The 22138-nt window shown below is 34.4% G+C and overlaps 3 protein-coding genes and 1 pseudogene across 13 annotated transcripts; all 4 read right to left on the bottom strand.

Moving 5' to 3' along the window:
* Window positions 1–506: 506 nt before the first annotated feature.
* LOC107937068 (thioredoxin-like 1-1, chloroplastic) lies at window positions 507–3223 on the bottom strand. The gene is made up of 4 exons (XM_016869879.2): window positions 2636–3223; window positions 2114–2299; window positions 1431–1595; window positions 507–1094 (listed from the first exon to the last, which is right to left on the bottom strand). The coding sequence occupies exons 1-4, from the start codon at window positions 2882–2884 to the stop codon at window positions 840–842; spliced, it is 855 nt and encodes a 284-aa protein (XP_016725368.1). The 5' UTR covers window positions 2885–3223; the 3' UTR covers window positions 507–839.
* Window positions 3224–4256: 1033 nt separating this feature from the next.
* Window positions 4257–6686, bottom strand: LOC107937045 (pentatricopeptide repeat-containing protein At1g09220, mitochondrial). Its single transcript, XM_016869858.2, has one exon. The coding sequence runs from the start codon at window positions 6109–6111 to the stop codon at window positions 4612–4614; it is 1500 nt and encodes a 499-aa protein (XP_016725347.2). The 5' UTR covers window positions 6112–6686; the 3' UTR covers window positions 4257–4611.
* Window positions 6687–6817: 131 nt separating this feature from the next.
* On the bottom strand, window positions 6818–8666 carry LOC107937056 (NAC transcription factor 47-like; annotated as a pseudogene).
* LOC107937035 (pentatricopeptide repeat-containing protein At5g15010, mitochondrial) lies at window positions 7862–16651 on the bottom strand. Of its 11 annotated transcripts, none has more exons than XM_041109223.1 (5): window positions 12272–16408; window positions 12009–12102; window positions 11300–11351; window positions 10865–10929; window positions 7862–7998 (listed from the first exon to the last, which is right to left on the bottom strand). In XM_041109223.1, the coding sequence occupies exon 1, from the start codon at window positions 15898–15900 to the stop codon at window positions 14107–14109; it is 1794 nt and encodes a 597-aa protein (XP_040965157.1). In that variant the 5' UTR covers window positions 15901–16408; the 3' UTR covers window positions 7862–7998; window positions 10865–10929; window positions 11300–11351; window positions 12009–12102; window positions 12272–14106. The 11 variants fall into 11 exon arrangements, with proteins under 11 accessions (XP_040965157.1, XP_040965154.1, XP_040965153.1 ...); XM_041109220.1 differs by having other exon boundaries at window positions 11278–11351; XM_041109219.1 differs by having other exon boundaries at window positions 10865–10937; window positions 11278–11351.
* Between the last annotated feature and the right edge of the window lie 5487 nt (window positions 16652–22138).

A 22138-nucleotide genomic window follows, 5' to 3' on the forward strand; every position in this document is an offset into this window, starting at 1 on the left:
ACGTTTTATTTACAAATACTCACCCTCCATCGATATTTAATATTTTATTTTCAACGATATGCTCTTGCTCTCTTCAGTTTTCAATATTTGTGATTGTTTCACCACTTTGATTTTTGCATGCTTGGCCTTAGACTGTTAAAAGAGAAAAAAAAAACCGAAATAATGTTTGGATTTTGATCTTTGGAATTAAGTACTCTTAATTGGATGTTTGCTATTTAACAAGTTTAGAACCCTTTTGACATTTCAACTGGAGCTCTAATATTTAATTTTACTGCAATTTCAATACAAATTGTGTTAGATTATCCAGCTTCAAGTGGAGCTCTAACATTTTTGTTACGGTTTCATTGTTTCTCTAGCTTTTGTTAAAAAAAAATCAGTCTGGTGGGGTATTATAAGACAATAATCAACTTTATTGTATCTAACAAGTATTCATATCCGACACTCACCTTTCAATTTTTGTAATAAAACATATAAACATACAAGGAATAAGAAAAAGGAAAATGATAAACAAAACAAAAGAAAAAGGCTTTCACTTTATATATAATCATATGCTCTACATAATACGAATATTCTTTTTTTTTTTTTTTTACATTAACTCAACATATTCACAGCTACTTGCTCTTCAGACACCCTTGAATCAAAGCAGGCTAGGCTCCAAAAAAATAAATCCAAAAGCCTGCAACTCCCATGGAGGAGACAAGATGCCATTACTGGAATTTCATCCTCTACTAGCTTGTTCCTTTCTAACATGAATTTTAGTACATGTAAGTTGAACATGGAACTCTAGTAACTATACAGTGGCAACTGGTGAGGACATTTGAGGTCTGCCAAAAATATGCCTAACATCGTCCCCGGGCACCAACCAAGGTTTTCTCCTCACTATCTTTATGGTTTACGGATGTTTTCTTTACCAGAATGTCTTCCACTGCAGGAACAGGATTGGGATCCAATCGAACTGGTTTTGGTTTGTAGTTGAAGGAAAGCTCCTTGTTGGCTGCTAATGCCAAAAGCTCCTTCTCATCAAGACCTTTTGTCGGTCCAAGGCTGCATCGATCTGCTGTCTGCCTGGCCAATGCATCCTTAAACTTATGGATCTGTGGAATCATTATTACCATTGTAATTGGAACATGTATCATGATAAACATTGTGAAAAAAATCGAAAAAGAACAACCTATATTATGCCAATGTCAAATAAGATGCAAAACCAGTTGCATCAGCTGAGCAGCAATCTATCTGTCAACAATCTCGAAAATTAAGTGAAAGCAACAAAACCATCTTTGGTTTCTCATATGTAGCCGATTCATAACTATTATGCACTACGCAATGTTCATAAATGGGCATAGAATGACAGATAGGCTGCCCGTTCTCATTCTAATTACTAAACATATCTGAAAAAAATTGTATCAGAAGGGAGGGAAAACATGACTAACCGTCGCATTGGTGCAGCTAAATTGGCATAGACGCCCCTGAGCCCCTCTGTAGAACCGGAAGAAAGGCAGCACATGGACATTAAGGGTATAACACATGGATTTGTGCTCCTCATAATTCACCTGAAGAAACTGCAAATCCGGATTCATCTTTGCCAATTGACAAATCTTCCAGACCCAACAACCAAATTTACAATTAATCCTAATGCAAACCCTACAAACACAAGTATGTAAATTATTATACCTAGTTAAAAAGAGCTCACAATCACCACAATTAACCCAAATACAAACAAAATAGTGTAAGCACATGGAGATGCACAACCATGCAAAACAAAGCACCTAAAAACTACGAGTCTAGATCATTATATCTTGGGGAAAAGTGCCTTCCAACCACAAAAACCCAAAAAATAATACATGGAGATACACAAATATGCAAAACAAAGTGTATAAAAACTATAAGTCTATTTTATTATACCTTGGGAAAAAGAGCCCTGCAATCACCACAATTAATCCAAATACACGGAGATACACAATTATGCAAAACAAAGTATACAAAACTATGAGCCTACATCATTATAACCTTGGAAAAAAAGATCCATGCAATTGCCACAAAGAATCTAAATACATGAAGATACACAACTATGCAAAACAAAGGATATAAAACTATGAGTCTACACAATTATAACCTTTGGGAAAAGAGCCCTGCAGCCACCACAATTAGGGGAGAAGAAATCTACTATAACGAGTTTATCACCAGCATTCAAAAGCGAGTCCACAAGGTCTTGTGCAGATGCCACTTCTTTCATATTTGGTGGCAGTTCCTTCTCCCACCAGTTTTGAGTTCTACCAATAAGGCCACTTAGCATCTGATTCTATTGAAGAACAATACCAGGAAAAAAAAAAGAAAAAAGAAAAAGAGAAGCCAATTAGTATTTGTTTATTGATCTTTGAAACATATTAAATTATGGGGGAAAATAGACTTTTAATCATAAACCTAATATACTACTAAATATGCTAATCTTTAGTATCATATAATGAATAGCAAAAACCAAAACCATTTTATAAATGTATAAGGTTTGATCTTTGGCATGGAACTAACTACAGAAAGCTTATAAGAGAACATACTTAAAAAAAAAAAATACCCACACTTATCCAAAAGAGAAAGATCCAGAAATTGAAAAAGAAAAATGAAGTTAATTAAAACCAACCTGTGCTTTGATGGGAACTTGATAAAACCTTCTCTTGTTCACAGTTTTCTTCTCGAAATAGACCACTCTTTGCCCTTTAAAATCACACCTCAAAGCCATAGATTTCATCTTCAAAGAAGTAAATCTACTTTTTTTAAAACAAAACCCAGAAATTCTCTTAGAATAGAATGCACCTCCACCTTTTTGACTCTTCTTCTGGCTATAGTCACAAGCTGCAAAGAGATTTGCTTTCCCCAAAATCTTAGCCATTGCTTCTTTTTTCTTTCTCTTTTTCTCTCGACAAAAACCAAAACCCAGAATGAAAAATGAACCCTGTCCCTCCAATTCCCAAAGAAAATCAAAATTAAATAAAAGAAGAGTTTTTTTGCTGTGTCTATGTCATGTACTGTTTATTCCTTAAAGTTGTTGCCTTTTTCTTTTATTTCTTTATTGGCATTGCCAATTTGGTGTTTCCATTTTCATAAACGTAACACACTGCTAGTTTTTTTCATGGTTATTTTAAGGTGTAACGAACGACTTCAACAGTTGATCTGTTTTCTCTTGACTTGAATCTAACGGTTAATGCTGTTTTGTAATGAAAAAAGAAAAGTGTTGGGCTTCTTTCTAAGGTTGGCCGCTATTTATGGTTGTCTGGAGATGCATGTAATTAGTGAATTTTTCAACAAGTGGCATTCATTATCCCTAAGATGTTGCATTTTTGTAAGGGAAGTTTTCACTATGTTTTTTTCTTTCTTTCTTTCTATTTTCAATGTTTTCATTATGTCTGATTATCTCCCTAACATTCACACTATTTTTTTTATTACATCATATTAAATTTATCCTTTATCTCTTCTCAATTTAAATTTAGTTTTTAATTTTTTAAAAGGACTTAAATTATTATTTTTTAATGAAAATATTATATTTGAAATATCGCAACACATATCACTTTCATGAGATTTTTTAATATGTGAGTTGACGGAAAAATTGTTGTATAATCCTTTCCAAAATTAATAAAAAAATCGAACTTTTGATTAAGTGAAAAAATTATATTTTTAGTCTTTTAAAAAATAAGTAATTTAATTCAAGCAATTGTAATACAAGAGTTTTAGTTTTATCCCAAATTTTATAATCTTATCTTGATCACTCTAAATAAAATTTTTTACTTTACTGCTGCCATGCCAATATTGTTAAAAAATTAATATTTTAGTTAACATTTCCGTAGAAAAACGATTTAACACTTTTTAAAAGATTGATAATCAAATTAAATAAAAATCAAATTGATAAAAAAATGTAAAAGTCAAAGGCTAAATTTGACAGCATAACAAAAATAAAGAATTGGTGCTATTGAATGGCCTTGATACTGCCGAGGTTTATGCATATTGCTTAAAGTTGTCTATGGGTTGGGCCGGATCAAACCCTAATAAATTTTTAGGCCCAATTGATATGCCTAGGCCCAACCCACAAAACGGGTTTAAATTTTTACCCAAGCCCAGCTTGATCTGGCCATATTAATTTTATTTTTTTATATAATTTTTTTTAAATTTAATACACCAAACACTAAAAATATAAAAATAAATGTTTCCCAACAAATTAAAAATAAATTTAAAAAAGTTTAAAATAAATGCAACTTAACAAGTAAATACCTCAAAAATAGTAGCAAAATTAACAAAAAGTGAGAAAACAACAGCAAAACAATCGAGTTATTTTTTTAATTACAAATTCAAGCCAGGCCTAGATAGAAAAACCTTATCCAAGACTAGACCCATTTTCTAAACGGGCCTCACTTTTTCCCAAATCCACTTTTTGAGCCTATATTTTTATCCAAGCCTTTCGATTTTTCGGGCGGGACTTCGGGTAACCTCTTCCAAATTCATATAGCATTTTGTGACTCTATGTTGAAACTGAAATTACAGCATAAAATTATGATCCTATCGATGACCGAACGATTACGAACCATAAGCAATAACTATGGTTGCACATTATAACGCACCAAGCTATCAGGTCAAACTAGAGCCTGCAACTTTGATGGCATTCCTCTCATCCATCAATCTTCTCAACCTCTGAGCATCTGCAAACCTTCCGGCACCAACAAGGATGTTGGACATAAGAACATAGTCACCTCCGTATCCCCTCTCCATCTCCATTATCTTCTCCGTCACCCTTTCCCCCATCTCAACATCACCGTAAAAGCTACAGGCACCTAGCAGTATTCTCCAAACCACTTCATTTGATATCTCACTAGGAATCTCTAGAGCAATCTTTTCGGCTTCTTCCAACCTCCCTGTCCTCCCCAACATGTCAACCAAACACCCATAGTGCTTAATGTCAGGCAAGATTTGATACTCATTAACCATCTTTTTGAAAAACTTGAGCCCTTCCTGAACCAGAAATCCATGGCTACAAGCATTCAAAACACTCACAAAAGTGACCCTGTTTGGCTTCCAACCTTCTTGCTCCATCCTTTCAAAACTCTCTACAGCTTCTTTCCCCATTCCATGCATTGCAAAACCAGAAATCAACGACGTCCATGACACCAAATTTTTAGTGTCAGTTGAAATCTCGTCGAAGAACCTCAATGCACTTCCCATGCAACCGCATTTCGCATAGGTATCGATAAGCGAATTCATGACTCGAATGTCAGACACAAGAAACCCTCTCTTCTCTCCATAACCATGAATCAATCGACAAATCTTGACATCTCCAATGTTCCAAACAGCTGGCAAAATAGCTAAGAAGGTTATTTCACTAGGATCAATCCCATCATCCGCAACCATTCTTCGGAACAAACCTAAAGCCTCCCTATGCTGGTTCATCCTAGTATATCCATCAATCATCCCGCTCCAAGAAACAATATTCCTATCAGGCATCTTTTCAAACAAAAAACGCGCGAACTCAACATCTCCTTGCTTAGCCAAGCCAGTTATCATCACATTCCAAGTAACACTATTCTTCTCTGGCATTTCATCAAACACCTTTTTACACTCAACCAAACCCCCACTTTCCACATACATGTTAACCAACACGGTTTGCACATAGAGATGAGACTCAAAACCCATTTTTATTTCAACCCCATGGAACTGTTTGCCTAAAGCTAAGTCTTTCAAACTAGCACAAGCTTTGATAAGGAAAGCATAAGAAAAGCTATCAAATTTGAAGTAAAGGTAGAAACTTTGGATTTGTTGGTAAAGAAAGATGGCATCTTTGGGATTTTCACTTACAGCATAGCATCTAAGTACAGCATTGAAGAGCCTAACAGAGTGGGAAAACGAGGCAGTTGTGATTAAGTGAGAGTGAACTTGCTTTGAGACTCTTTGATTTGTTGGGTTTTCGTTTAAAAATGAGAAAAGGAAGTATTTTTTATAGTTTTGTTTATGTTGATGTGAAAGGGAAAGATGGGCTTCGTTTTGTTTAGGTGAAAGGAAAGAAGTTAACGAACGAAAGAACCATACTGAAAATTTAGGTTTGGATGGAAACGGAGAGTTTGTGGACTTCAACATTGATAACCAATGAAAATGTTTTGGTTTCCTATCTTTTAAATAGAAATTTTTACTGAAAAGTTGTCAAAACTCTGTTTATCGTATTCTATCTTTTTTGGGATATGATTTTGAAAGACAAGACATCCAATTTGTGGAAAGATTTTAAGGAAAAACAAGAAATTCATTATGGCGCTGAAAATTTTAAGTCTGCTATACTTTTTAGACAGCTGAGAGTCCAATAAATTTACCACATAAAAACAGGAATTTCTGGAAATTTTCTTTGAACCAAGCAATGAAAAATGAAGAACGATGAGAAATTTCAAAACTTAGTTTATAAAATTAATAAATACTACAATCCCAACATTCAAGAATAAGAAAAGCATTTGCTCTAGCCACTCCTAAAATAAATAAGAAAAGATTTGCAACCTCTTAGATAGATGGTGTCTTTACTTGTCATTACTGTAAAAATAATTTTTACAGTGACAATAATATTAAATATTATAATAATATTCTAACGTGAAAAAAAAAAACTAAATACATTACACTAAAAATAAACAGCCCTAAACCTTTCTTTTCCTTGGCTTTTCGTAAGCTAGACCCGGTAACAAGAGTATTGTTTATTTGAGTTGAATCCCATCCTTTAACACCAATTATAGAAAAAAAAGACAACTGTCGTACAGGTTTTAAAGCCAAGCATCGACTAATAACACAAGCTTGTACCCAAATATATGATGAACTGCCTTCAACTTTAAATACACTATTTACAAAGTGTGAATCTGATACAATTTTTCTACAAAAATTTTGATATGTTGCAAATATTTCATCCCAAGTTTTCTCATATATATATATATATATATTTAGAATCTTTCTTCTATCCTTGGAATTGAAAATGAGGGCATAGGAAGTAAACTATGGTTGAAAAATGACTGGTTTAGAAAGTTGGATTGAGTCATATCAGATTGAGTGGTGCTCTTAGTATGATTGCAAGAACTGATAAGTTTCTTTGGTGGCTCCAAGTAATCCTGATCAATGCTAGAATATGGACGCTTGAGTTTGTTTTCCATGGCTGGAACTACTGAAGAGGTCAACTGGGGAAGCTTTTGGGGAAACCTGCTGGTGTCACCGACCGGGGCCTGTTCGAAGTTTCGAAAGCCAAATGAAGAAGATTCATATCCAGCTGTGTTGCACTGGTTATCTGCAAGGAAACTACTAAGCATTGAGTAGTCCATGGCATCTAACAGGTTGGAGAAAGAACAGGACTTCTGGGGCTGAAGTTTAAGATTAGTATTGTTGTTGCTTGAAGGACTTTCAAGAGCTGGTAAAAGGGCATCTCGAATGAACTGTTCTGCTTCGTCTTCCTCTTGGTTTTGATCATTTGTTGCTGTTGATGTTGAAGATAAAGCATGTGATTTATTATAGATGCGGCAAAGAACCCAATCATCCAACTGAAAAAAACACATTCAACAACATAAAAATCAGAGATTTAAACTTATTTCAATGATAGCAAGAATTAATGAGAGCAGATTGGAACTGTGTAAATGCAATGTGAAGGGTATTTTAAGCAAGAATAAAGAAGAGGTTTTCTCACCCTCATGGAGCAATCTTTAGACTTGAATGATCTATTATTGGAGTTGGGGTTCTGTGAAAGGCGATATTCATGCATGATCCAATTAGTCTTTATCCCTTTAGGAGGCCTTCCTTTATAAAACACCAAAGCTTTCTTTACACCAATATTGGAAAACACTCCACCCCTCCCAGCTGCCATTGAAGATGCAACTATAATCTTATCAGTCCCAGTTGCTTTCCAATACCCAGATCCAGCTGCCCTGTTTGGCCTTGCACCATTAGGGTACTTTCTGTCTCTCGGGCTGAAAAAGTACCATTCTTTCTCTCCAAATACAGCTTTATCTGATCCAACCAAAAAAAAAAAAACATTACCACCATTAGAACAAGCTTTAAACATAACAAGAAGCTACGTTATGATTTATGAATGATTCTTTAGATGATAACATTGAAAGGGTTATTAAAGGGAGTCTCACCTGGTAAGTCCCAGGGATCGAACTTATAGATATCGACGTCAGCGATGATGGAAACAGGGAAAGGTGAGGAACTCAGTTTCTTCATTAGATAATGAAGGATGAGTTCTTCATCAGTGGGGTGGAATCTAAACCCTGGAGGCAAACTTGAATGTGGGAGCCTCATGGTTTAAACTAAAATTCCCCCCTACTATGTTAGTAAAAGAAGAAAAATAAGAGCTCTGAAAATGGAAAGGATAAAGGGTTTAAGAGCTCTCAAACCAAACACAGAGGCAGAAGAAGAAGAAAGGAATTGAAATTTTTGAGAGGGGAAGAAAGGTTGGCATTTTATGGACGTAGGATTACTGTCGTTTTGTGGAGAAAAAAAATATAAAACTAAAACTAAAGCTAAAAATAAAAAATAAAAAAAATTAATAGGAAGATCTTTAAATATTTGTATAATATCTCATTTATACAATTCTGTTTAGGATTAATAAACGCTAATTCTTTGAAGTGAATCTAATTTTTCTCTGTATCTTACTCACCAAACAATTATTAGTATATAATACGAAATATCAACATCTATATAACCATAAAATATATTAGGATTAATATTTAGAGAATGATATATCATAAATGAATTTAATTTTAAAATCCTTTTTTTGATGATATTAGCATAAAATTTAATATTATTATTGGGTGTAACTTAAAAAAAAAATTTAATACAAATTTAAATTTTGAAAAAGATAAACTCCAACTTTAAGCATAAAATGTAAAGAATACAAAAGTATATAATAATAATAAAACATAGTCAAAGAGAGATAGGAACTGTGTAGGAATAATGGCATAGAAAGTGGGGAATGGGGAAGATGATTGGCTAATGGTTTGACATCTCCAAGGGATGGGAAAAGGTGGCGGCTTATGAGGGGATGAGGTCAATTCCATGACATCATTCCATTTTTGTCTTTATTCAAGTGCCACGTTTCTTCTCTTCCACATTCCCAATGTCTTGGCCTCTTATCCAAGGTTATCCTATTAAGTTACTCGTAATACCATAGTATTTGACTTCATTTATATACCATCCAGAATGCTTTAAAAATGGTTCAAACCCATCAAGATCATTTATTTTTGGTTCCATCGTTTCACTAAAATTAACTCTAACAAAGACTTGGTTGAATAGAGTGTACTAGTTTAGTATGCTAATCTTATTCCAAATGCTTCAACTGTAGGATGCAATAAACAACTATTTTCCCTGAAAACCCACCATTATCCACTATTTTTTATTTAAGAAATTTAATCAAGTGATCTCATACCAAATCTAATAGTTAATCAATCTTTTTTTTTACTTAATGACATGTCAGCATGATCCTAATCACGCTTCATTAGTAATATGAAAATATGCTCATTTTTTTTTATAATAAATTAAAATTGACAATGACATTTAATAAATGAAGAAAACAAAAGAATTGGGTTAAGTCAATTCTTGAATAATCTGCCTACACACTTGTGATATAAACATGGATTGCTTGTATTTATTTATTTATTTATTTCCAGTCTTTTTTTTTAATTTAATGGGTGATTTTTTTGGTTTATTCATCAACTAATTATATATATATATAAAACAACCAAGAATCTTGCCTAACTCCAAATCCCTAACCAAAAAATATTGATATAAATTAAGTGGAATCCAGCTATTTTAAAAAGGTACAATTCATCTCGAAACTTATGGCTTGATTGGATTCAATTTTGGATTAAGTTAATATTTTTTTTAAAGAAAATAAACTTCATTTGAATAGTAAACCATAATTTGAATTAATAACCACTAAACAACACACATAATAACTTTTACGTGGAAAACTCAACAATTTTACGCCCTTTTTCCCCTAATAGACCCCCTGCCCCAATTATCTAATCTCTAAATCAGTTTATTTCGTTACCATCTAATGTCAGGAAGAAACGATAACGTATTGTATGGGCTAGGAATTAGCCACCATTAATAATTTTATTTTATTATTGAGCAAGACAAATTTAATAGGAAGAATTGTTGACAAATTCAAAAAAGGAACACCCTATTTCTCGGTTCTACTAGAATTAGTCCTTGTATATTAAATCAACGAGCAAACTAATCCTGTCTGTTAAAAATTGATTTGATTAACAGAATAACTAACCAATACTCGTTTTGATGTACAAAAACTAAACTTTAACAATAAAAATGGACAAACTTTTTAACAGAACAACTAATTTACTCTTTGATCTAATGAATATGATCCACATGAACTAATTTGCACATTTTTAAATAAATAGAGGTACAAAAACCTATGGTTGCATAATTCCTCTTAAATGTTATTTTTATATTAATAAATGTTAATAGAAATATGTATTTGATTTCATGTTATGGTGTTTGTTATGCTTCATGGAAGCTTCTTGTTGTGATATGAAACATAATTTTTTTATTCAACCCGTTGATCTAGTTCACAAAAGAAGTTGAATAAAATAAAGGGGAGGGAATAGATAGATGATGGGTTTAGGAGCATATGCTAAAGAAGAAGAATACTAAGAGTGAGAAAAAGTTGTTTTTATGATTATCCACAATTTTATTTCATTTTTTGGAAATTTTGAGATTTATCCTTCAAAGATGCTTTTGTTCGGCTGAATACGAGTTTTTTCTCGTTCATTTTGTTCTAAATGCAAAGAATAGGGATTCCATGCTTTGAATCTTATTATTATGTCATCTATGATGAAAGAAAAAACAAAAGTACCTGGGAGTTCAAGCTTTCTTGCCCTCAACCTCCATTACTTTCCATGTACCAGGTAACTTGTTCAGCTGAAATTCTAATACCCACATGTCAAAACCACAATTATAATATCATCCCTTGATCCAGTAGCCAATGACCTTTGTTTTCTTCTAAAGCATTCGTGTTCGCAACTTCTATTCGGTTCATATTCAAACATGAATATACGACATGATTTTTACAAATATATAGGGAAAAAAAAGGTTTAAAAAGTTGAAAATATTAGTATTTAACACATATTGGTAATCCAATAATCATCCCCAAATTCGAATTAATGATATTTTTTAAAAGTTGCCATTATCTGAGCTTGCAGATAGACATGAAAGAGAATAGTGAAAAACTTTAAGAAAAGCCAATATGGGAAAGGGAAGGTGTAATACCTCCTTGATTGTTGATAAATACCTTCAAAAGCATCTCTTTACTTGGTTGTGAGAACCTTAGACTTTTAATTCACCTGTGAAAATAAGCAATGGGCAATTAAATGTTAATCAGTTCCTTTTCAAAGTTCATCGTATTATTAGGACTTGAATGTGAGTACCAAATACGGATATGTTCAAGTTTTTCTATGTATTTGAAAGTCCTTGAAGGATGTCCCATACCCATATCCAAAAATGTTTCGAATTCGAGTTCAATAGAAATAAAAGAATAGAAGCAATGGAATCAGTAATTTACATCAAGATAGAGATATTTGACTGAGAAAGGGATGATCATATAAACAGACAAGTTAAGACTAGTCAAAGGCAATTGGATGGCATATAAGAATACGCATCAGCTAACTAAGTTCCAAGTGTGGAAAAAGTCATGAAAATGACCCCTTGTAGTTTTCCACGTGTAGTTCACCTAATCTATAGGCTAGTGGTTAACTCATGCAAATGGCAACACACCAGCTTTTTCCCATATGAAGGCACCCCACCAGATAATGAGTTAAGCCTAACTTGGAACTAAATCCATACTGATTTACAATTATTCTGACTCTTCATTTTTCTTATCATCAAAGTATTTGGATCCGATAATTATACTTGGATATAGATATGATGCTTATGGATATGAAGATATGATACTCCAAGGACGCTCTAATATATGATAAAACCTGGAAGAATATATAATATACCAGTATCCAACACCTATCCGTGCCAGAGTAACATAATCACATGCCATCATCCACCGTCTCCAAGTCTTTGGAAGGTCATATTTAATATCCATGCCTTGATATGCACGGGACATGGATGTCAAAAACAAATATTCCAAAAATATAAGAATATGAACAACATAGTGCCGTTTCATTCACAATCCTGTTCACAATTCACTAGTGAAATTTATGTGATATTGGAATTGAGAAGGCAAAGAAAAGTAGAGAAAGAGAAGTTTACTTACTTTGAAATGAAAGGACGTAAGGACAACTAGGTAACTCCGCCATTGATGAAGCTACAAGATGTCAAAGTAGGCTTTAATGAGCATTTAATTTCACTACCAAACTAAAAAGCTGGTGATTATTAGACCAACTTGATAGGCTGCCTGAGATCTTGATTTCAAATCAAATCTCAAAATCTGTACTTCTAATCCATCAATTGTCAGCCAGATTTCAATGAATTTCTCCCCATAACAGAAGATGGATTGCTCAGCTCAGCTTAGAACATAACATATATGACGTATTAAACAGTATTAAGCTTTGACTATCCCTTGCTGGATGGAAGACCTTTTAAACTAAGACATGGACATGGCTTGGAGGTCAGTGGCTATAAATAGTATAAGAATGCTTATAGTCAATAAACAACACACTCATAAAATGCAAGTGGGTGAATTAAGATTCTTGAGATCCTGAAGGAACAAAAAGACAACCTACGTAGCTCAAAAATAAACATGAGTCTTGGATACAGGTATGTTCTTCACCTAAATCTTTACAGGAATTGAGAGTCATTACCCCCAAATTTCAAACATGGGCACTTCAAAAACGATGAAGAGTCAGAGGAACATAGAGCAGAAGTATTACTAGATAAGAATAAATTGGCAATATGAAACAGGCTCTATTACAGTCAACACAGAACACAAGTATGAATGGATGAAAATAAATTGGCAATATAAAAGAGGCCGAGTTACAGTTGAGTGAAAATAATCCAGTCAATGGTGTGAGATTATGCATTACAGCTACCATATCACTATGTAAATCCATGCATCTATACATGCATGATTACTCTTCATTAAACCAACTACTTACAAGTAGGAATGCAAATGAGCTCAAGGATGTTGGGTTTAATCATTTTCACTTTTTCTTCAATGCAGTGAGTAGTTGAGGGAATAAAAGCAATCTGATTCATAGTATAGGAGACATGAAAAAGCATGGGAGAATACAGACTTCATGAGTTCTGGAGATCATTCAGAATGATTCATAATTCCAAGTTGAAAGTTATGCAATCTTTCATTATATGCTGTGTTGGGTTTCTATGGAACTCTAATTTCCGCATCTCCAATGCTTTCTGAAGCACTGAGACCTTTCTTTCAAGGGCAAACAAAATGACAGAGAAAACAAGGTTTAATTGCTGGTCTCACGTTACACCCTCAAGCATAAAATATGTGAATTAGTGCCAATAATGTCTTACAGAAATTGTACTACTAGGAACAGTGTAACCAGCATGACAGAGATGAGCTCACAGCAAAGGAACTGTAAACAATCGAGATACTTGGTTCTCGTGCCTAAAATGCGGCAAAAGTATAGCTATAGATGTCTAGGCAACAATATCCATTTAATCTTTGTACTGAAGCAACAGTTGTGCTAGCCTCCTTACTCTATGCCCATTAGACTAAGTAGCCACACAGTTCCATGTTAGATACACAAAAAAGCATAGTTCATATTAGGCCGAGTAAGATTTTGGATCCAAAAACAGTTTTGAGGAGCAGCACAATAACATCTTACCATCCATAAAAGGATACCATGTGCATTTCATACAGATGTATAGATGACATTCATCGTGTAACACCCAATTAATATGAAATCAATGCATTTTTAGGGTCGGATATTCAGTATTCAAAAAGAATATTCTCAACCACAATATTAGTATTATCAAATAGTTGCAAGGGAATAAGGCATCCGGCATTGTTGTTGCTGATGGAGAATCCCATGCACTGGATAGAATCCAAGGTAATCTCAGTGTTGAAGCCTATAGTCCCATCTGCAGAGTAGATATTGTGGCATTTTATGGTACCATGCAAACCTATTGCTCCTGAAAAGAAAAACCTCTTTCTCTGACAACTCTTCTGGTTTCAGGTTGCTTGAGAAAATCTTTCTCCTGATCATGTTTTTTCGATTGAACTCTGATCTGGTTGTTCAACTTTTTATCTAGCAATTGATTATTCTTCAGATCAGCCACTACTCGATCAGCATATTGCTTACCAGAAACCCAATCCTGAAGCATCTGATCTATCTTTGGTTCCGGCAAAAACTGCTTTTCTTTCATCTCCATGTAATATTTGTATGCATCATCCAACCTTCCATTTAAAAACAACCCATGAATCAATACAATATATGAGCTACGGTCAGTGCCAACCCCCTTTTCAATCATCTCATTCCACAACTTGAAGACATTATCAAACTGGCACCATCGACTAAACTTTCTTATCAGCATGATATAGGTATCATTGGTTGGTTGACAGCCCAACTTTCTCATTTTCTTCAAGAGCTCAAACACTTCTTCCCCGTTTCTTAGAATACGAAAGAAAGCATGGTAGGTCTGAATTGTAGGAGAGAGGCCATTCTGCAACATTTCATCAAATACCTGTCTAGCCTCATCTACCTTCCGTGCTTTACATAGAGGCTTTATGAGTGAATTATAAGTAACAACATTTGGACCAATACCATTCTCTTCCATAACTTTGAGAAGATTGATGGCCTCTTTTACATGCCTAGCCTTTGCAAGAGCATGGATCACTGCATTGTAAACCTTCCTATCTGGTTCAATCCTCATTGATTTCATTTGGCTGAAAAGCTTCAGTACCTTGTTAAGATTAGAACCCTTTGAGTAGCAGGACATGATACTTGCATATGACACAACATCATGCCTAACACCTCGCTTGCTCATTTCCCTCCAAATCCTTTCTGCTTCACGTGGACTACGGATGGCATTACACCAGCCATTCAGTATAATATTAAAACTTTTGGTATTAAGTGGGAAGACATCCTTGTTACAAAACATCAGATGCTCAGCATCCTGCACATTTTTGTATCGACAAAGGGCAGATAACAGACCATGGAACTCCTCAATTCCCACATCAAACTTAAACTTTTTATACGCGTAGAATGTATTTATAGCCCTCCCCACATCATGCACAGCACAGTAACGCCTTATCATGATCAATAGAGTCTGTGGAGTCACAAGACAAGGGCCTGCCCGTCCTCCTCTCATTTCATCAATCAACGCCCACGCAGTATCAAACTTCCTCATCTTTGCTAGAATAGAAATCATTGAATGATATTCACGCAATGAAGGAGCATAATCAGGTCGTTTCCCGGCCCATAAAAAGAAAGTATAGGCCACTTCCCAATCATGTCGAACCCGAGAAAGCACCTCCACCACCATCGCAGAGGAAACCCTTACACCACATTGTTCAAGCTTAATCTTCAATTCAAGATAATTCCTGCCAGTTACACGGATTATGTCCATAATTTCCTTTACGTCCTCAATAACACCATCGCTTAAACTCAATCCCTTATTGCCCTCAAAATCATCACTATCTTCTCCACCGTCATTATCATTATCACTATTTTCATCAAAATTTTCAACCTTATGTTCTCTTGGCAAATCAGTATTCGAAGTACCAAAAGAAGATAATTGAAATGAGAAGCATAGATTCAAAGGGTTGGTGGTAGCTATTGATTTTGTTGTTGTTACAACTGTTTCAAAGATGGGATTTCGATATTGGGTTGGTATTAAATGCATTTCTTTCAAATGGGCACTTGCGAAAAATGAAAAAGCATAAAGCTTTGATCTTGTAAACCTGATTCCCCACATCCCTAGATTGTACAGGAAGTGTTCGAGAAAATGACAGAATAAGTAGAAAAGTGTTGAGCAATAAATTATAACAGGAGAGCAATATCTTTCTACTTACTGTCTCAACGATTTGACTCTGGGAGTGAAATAACTTTGAATCAAGCTTCTTTGTTTCTTGTAAGTCCGCTGCTTTCCTCTCTGCTTTCCGTGCTTTTACAAATTCTCATGCGAGGACTCGGGACAGATAATTTTCCCATCTCCCAAGCAGTTCGCGCATCTGATTACCGCACGTCGATTAAAACAATCAATCAAAATGGTACTGAATTGATCACGCTTTATAAATTTTCCCATCTCCCAAGCAGTTCGCGCCTCTTTTCTGAAAGACAATTGATCACGCTTTATTATTTATCTCTATGCACTATTTTAGCCCAGATGAAAACCTTTCTCCACCAAGTGTGCATATTTTTTTATGGAAAATTGGGCCAAATATTTTAGTAACAGTTTGGACTTGAGATTGATTTTGGTGATATAAAAAATAGTGAAATATATATTTGAATTTAAAGTTAACTGTAGCGATGAAGTGAGATTAATTCATATCTGGCATGAAAAGGTTGGGACATAACATTGCTAAGGCACTGCAATGGGAGCCAATTACCTTTCTAGGAGGAGTGATCCTACATCTCACTTCTTTTTTGTCGAGGATTTGAATTTGTTTTACTGGACAGATTTTATATTGTTTGTATTCAATCTGGGTTCAGATTGAACATTGAATTAATGCTCGTAAAACATTAATTTAATTTTCACCAAATACAAAGGAAAAAGTGATGATGGCAATCATTGATAAATTAGGTTTTCAGTCGGTTTATGATTTGGGGAAGAGTATGGGTGTTCCCTTGCTACATAAACGTGTGAGTAATAGCACATATCCGTTCATTGTTGAGAAATTTCATAGTCGATTCAATAGATCGGATGCTAAATTGGTCAGGTGATCTTTGTTAAGTCAATTCTTACAACAATCTCTAACTATTTCATGGAGACAATGATGCTTTTGGTTCGCATATATAATGAGATTGAAAGGTTAGTTTGGAGATTTACATAGGGTGCTAATGAGGATGAAAGGAACTTTTTTTTGGCTAATTGGGAGTCGATACATCAACCTCTTAATAATGTGCGTTCGGATCGGAATTATATTGAATGTCTTTTATTCTAAAGTTGGGGTTCACATTTATTACCAATGCTTAAGGTTTTTTGGTTTGGCTTCTTCACAGAAAGTATCGAACTCAAGTGATGTGTCTCGGAAAATTTAACCGATCCAATTGTTGTTTTTTTTTTCTATGAAGGTTTCTAATGTGGATTTGAAATTGCCTACAAAAGAGTATGGTATGTGATAGGAAGATAAATTTGTATTTTCTATGCATTTATTTTTAGCTAATTGTCGAATAAGATGCTACTAAATTTTGATCTTTAGTTCAAATTTAATTTTTAAATTTTGATTTATCTAATGATAATATTTAGGGAAAATCTAACTAAATTTTAACACTAAAAGTGTATATAAATACTTAGTTACTATAACCAACAGGCCACACTTGTTTTTTTTTTTTTTGGAATAAAACAATTCCTTTCGTTTTTTTTCCCCTTCCTGCAGTTGGTTGCTTTTCATTCAGCCATTTTTATTTTCTTTTACTTTCAACATTTTTTGTTTAATTACCTTCGAAGCCCTTTCCCCTTTTCACTTTCCACAATTCCCATTAAAAGCCACTTCCATACTATATCTAACATGATTTATTTCATGATTAACTAAGTCCCTTTTAGCCTTAGTCCGGTTATCGCTCCGACAAAGTAATCGTAAAATATGAACACACACTAACTACTTTGCAATTCAGTATTCGTTATATATTTGGTATATGGGATAGTACAAATCCGTCCCTTAAAGTTAATTCGATTTCAATTCTAAAAATGCACGTTGGGTTGGAATCATTTGGCGTACAGTTGGAAAGATGGGTTGATCGTGCTGTATTCAAAATCCCGCGAACAAATTGGCGTGTTCAGGTGGGAAAAACCAGTTGGATTCCGCCAAGGAGATAGTAATTGGATTTAAACGTTCTTATTTTTACACTTATTTATTTTATTTCCTCAAATTTATTTTTACAATTTCGAATTTGTTCTTATTTTTATTTTATTACACTGCGTATTTACTTATTTTATTATCTTTATCAATTAAAACCCTATTTTTTTCATTTTCCAGCATTGCTACAAACAGGTCGTGGGCATGACTGTGATCGCGACAGTGATTCTGGTCATGAAAAAAGGTGAAATTGGATAGCCAGTTCCTGTGGATTTGACCCTACTGCTCTATACTACTATTTAGTGTTATCTTGTTGTAGGAATTTATATTTGGTGGTTTTGACACCCATCAAATTTTGGTGTTGTTGCCGAGGCTGAACCTATACAATGCCGCCAGAACAAAGACTTCAAGGGTTTCTAAATTTCACGACATCGGAACACCGAACAAGATACGAGGAAATTCAACCTCGGCCAATTTCAGTCTATAAATATATCTTTCTTTTTACCCTTGATGCACTTAACATGCGTGAGTCGGTATTTAATTATTTTGTTGCTATTAGTTGAACTTATGTTCGAATTTTATTCGACATTTAATTTTAATATGTCTGTAGTTAGGACATTTGAAATCCCAAATGTAATTAAATTCAGATTGCTTGGTCATTCATTTACTATGTCTATTTTTTATTTTAACATAGCCATTGGTTTTGTTGACCCTGACGATGTTCAGTTTGACTCGTACCATACTGCTCTTCTAGAGATACCTAGTGGTTTTGATGTCGATCTAGCTTATTCGGTTTTGACTAACTCAATATCCCGGTCTTACAATTCTAAGACCTCTAAAGCTTTGTTAGTGCATGAACTGACCCTAAGGTACATTCATAGGTTTCTCGCTTTTAATTATTCGAGTCGTAATGATTCTACATCTGTCTTAACTAAGACAAAACTATTTTTCTTATGGTGCATGCATTCTGGTTTTAGGGTCAATTTAGGATATTGGTTTGCATGTAATTTTTATACTGTAATTCGGACCCACTGACCTCTCATACTCGACCCTTACATCACACATTTAGCTAGAAATATTCTTCCATCCAGAGCTAATTTTTCATCCCTAACGCATGCTTATAATATGGATCATTTGGATGAATATTGTTTGGATTCTATGGGTTTACTTGTCGGTACCTCTACTATGTTTTATTTTGTTCCCCCCAGGTATACGAACCACTCAAAGCAATAAAGTCTTTCGACAAAGACGCAATCCAGCTACTAGAGAATAAGAGGAGCAGCTACCTTCCACTGTGGACGGATGACTTCATCGCATTGAAGCTCGTCTCAAAACAATGAAAGTCAACATCTCAAGCATCCTCACCATACTAAAAAGCGGTCACTTCCACCGTCCTCCAACCCATTGAATATACACGGGGAGTACACTTTACCTCAATTTTTGTTGTTCTTTTTGCCCTTTGTGGGCAATGTGGGATAAGTGGAGGGGCATGTCATACTATTGCTTCTTTGCATGTGTTCATTCACTAAGATAATTCCTCAATTCTTTTCGAAAATAAACCTTTATTTCTTATGATAAGTTTATTTAAATATTTGGTTGAGTCATGAAGAACTATTGCTTACTTGATCAATAGATATTTTGTAGAATTGAAAATGTTATGGCTTAGTCAATATTTCGTATAAGTTGTTGGCTCTTTTAAACTTGTCTAATGAAAGTACTCATTTTAATAAATAAATAAGTAATCTGTTAATGGCTTTGATAAGAGTGAAGGACTTGAAATGTGACCAAATTGAGTAACTAGGGTGAGGTGCTTGGGTTGCCATCTCATTTCGCGTCAAAAGATTTGGAGACGAATTGGAACTTGTAACATTCCGCTAACTAAGTTGCCTTAAGAAAAGAGAAATAAATAAGTTAAAGTCATGCCAAGTTGAGTAACCGGGGTGAGATGCTTGGTTGTCATCTCATTTCACGTCAAAAGATTTGGCTATGTCTCGAATTCGTAAAAAATAATAAATAATAATAAAAAATGTCAAGTTGAGTAACTAGGGTGAGGTGCTTGGTTGTCATCTCAATTCGCATCAAAAGACTTGACCATGTCACGAATAAGTTTAAAAATATATATATTGAGTAAGATTGTCTTGCAAGTTTGATTAATCTTAAATTTAGTGAAGTAGTTGAGTTTGACATATTGTTCGAGAGTTTATAAAATGCTTATTGATTGAATCTAGCAATTATTTATTTTTTATTAACTAACTGTTTGCATTATACTTGACTGAGAAAGGGGGTTTGATTTCAAAAAGGATTGTCGAACAATTTTTAGTAGACATCATGCTTAAGGACAAACATGGGCTAAGTAAGGGGAATTTGATAGAAAGATAAATTTGTATTTTAATGCATTTATTTTTGGCTAATTATCGAATAAGGTGCTACTAAATTTATTTTTCTTATCAGGAATGAAGTTAGAGTGCTAAAACTCAAAATCATACAAAAATGGGCTAAATTGGAACAAGACGCAAAGAGGAGGGGTAGATTGAAAGATTAAAGATTTGAAGTTGGCTGGATAAAGATCAAATTATTTTTGATATTGTTAAAATTCTATAATTAGTTTAAATTTTAATTTATCTAGTGATAATATTTAGAGAAAATCTAACTAAATTTTAATACTAAAAGTGTGTATAAATATTTAGTGGCTATAACCAACTGGACACATTTGTTTTTTTTTTTTGGAATAAAACAATTCCTTCTTTTTTTTCCCTTCCCGCCGTCAGTTGCTTTTCACTCTGCCATTTTTATTTTCTTTTACTTTCAACATTTTTGGTTTAATTTCCTTCCAAGCCCTTTCCCCTTTCCACAATTCCCATTAAAAGCCACTTCCATACTCCATCTACCATGATTTATTTCATGATTAACCCACACTAAATGCTTTGCAATTCGATATTCGCTATCTCCCCGGTATATGGGATAGTACAAATTTGTCCCTTAAAGTTGATTCGATTTCAATTCAAAAAGTGCACATTGGGTTGAAATCGTTTGGAGTACAGTTGGAAAGTTAGGTCAGCCATGCTATATTCAAAATCCCACGTGCTGTATTCAAAATCTCACGAACAAATTAATGTGTTCAGGTGGAAAAAGCCAGTTGGATTCCGTCAAGGGAGATAGTGATCAGATTTAAATGACCCACGCAGTTGAGGCCATTAATTCAAGTTGGGCTTTTCAAATCGCAAGGCTATCAAAGTATTAAATTACGGGTACGTATCACGTGGTTAGAAATTCAACAATGGTCGATTTGCAGGTCGTACTGAAACTGACTACAAGAGGAAAAGCTGGTGGTTTGAGGCGTCCTCGATCGCTATAACCAACTTATTTGTTAGAAGGAAAAACATTCTTTCAAGGACTAGTTCAAGTTCAAGGTGTACCGAGACTAAGGCTAAGCTTAAAAATATTTTATTCACTCATTTATTTTATTTCCTTAAATTTATTTTTGTAATTTTGAATCTGTTCTTATTTTTATTTTATTACATTGCGTATTTACTTATTTTATTATCTTTATCAATTAAAACCTCCTTTTTTTTCATTTTTTAGCATTGTTATGCACAGGTCGTGGGCACGACTGTGATTGCGACAATGATTCTGGTCACGAAAAAAGCAAAATCGGATAGAGAATTAGTTATATTTTAGAATGATGATTGGGTTCCTAATATTGGGCCATTTTGCAAGGTGTACGTTGGTAATAGTGTGCGAGATGATGGCATTTTGGTACGGGATCTCGTTGGCTGTAAGGGGCTATGGAGATAGGACATTCTTAGTTCTTGGTTTAACAGCAATGTTCTGTCTCACATTGCCAACATCAAACCATCAATTGCAAGAGATGGTCTGGATGTTTGTTTTGGCATTGGCTCTGGGGGTGTGTGCAAAGATTTTCGACCAATGGGGCATATGAATACCTCATGAAGAGCAAATGGGATGCAAATTCTCAAGCATTTAGAGACGGATAGTTCTTTACGAAACAATCAATAGTTACTGCAGTTTCTAGACTGAAGAATGTAGACTTGATCATGGGTCGGGCAATCCGGCCCGGCCCGAAGGCCCTCCCGAAATGTAGGAGGGTTTAGGCAAAAATATAAGCCCGAAAAATAAGCTTGGACAAAAAAATAAGGCCTGTTTAAAAAATGGGTCGGGCCTTGGGTAAGGTAT

The sequence above is a fragment of the Gossypium hirsutum genome, chromosome D13 (assembly GCF_007990345.1).
Source record: "Gossypium hirsutum isolate 1008001.06 chromosome D13, Gossypium_hirsutum_v2.1, whole genome shotgun sequence".
Taxonomy (NCBI): Eukaryota; Viridiplantae; Streptophyta; class Magnoliopsida; order Malvales; family Malvaceae; genus Gossypium; species Gossypium hirsutum.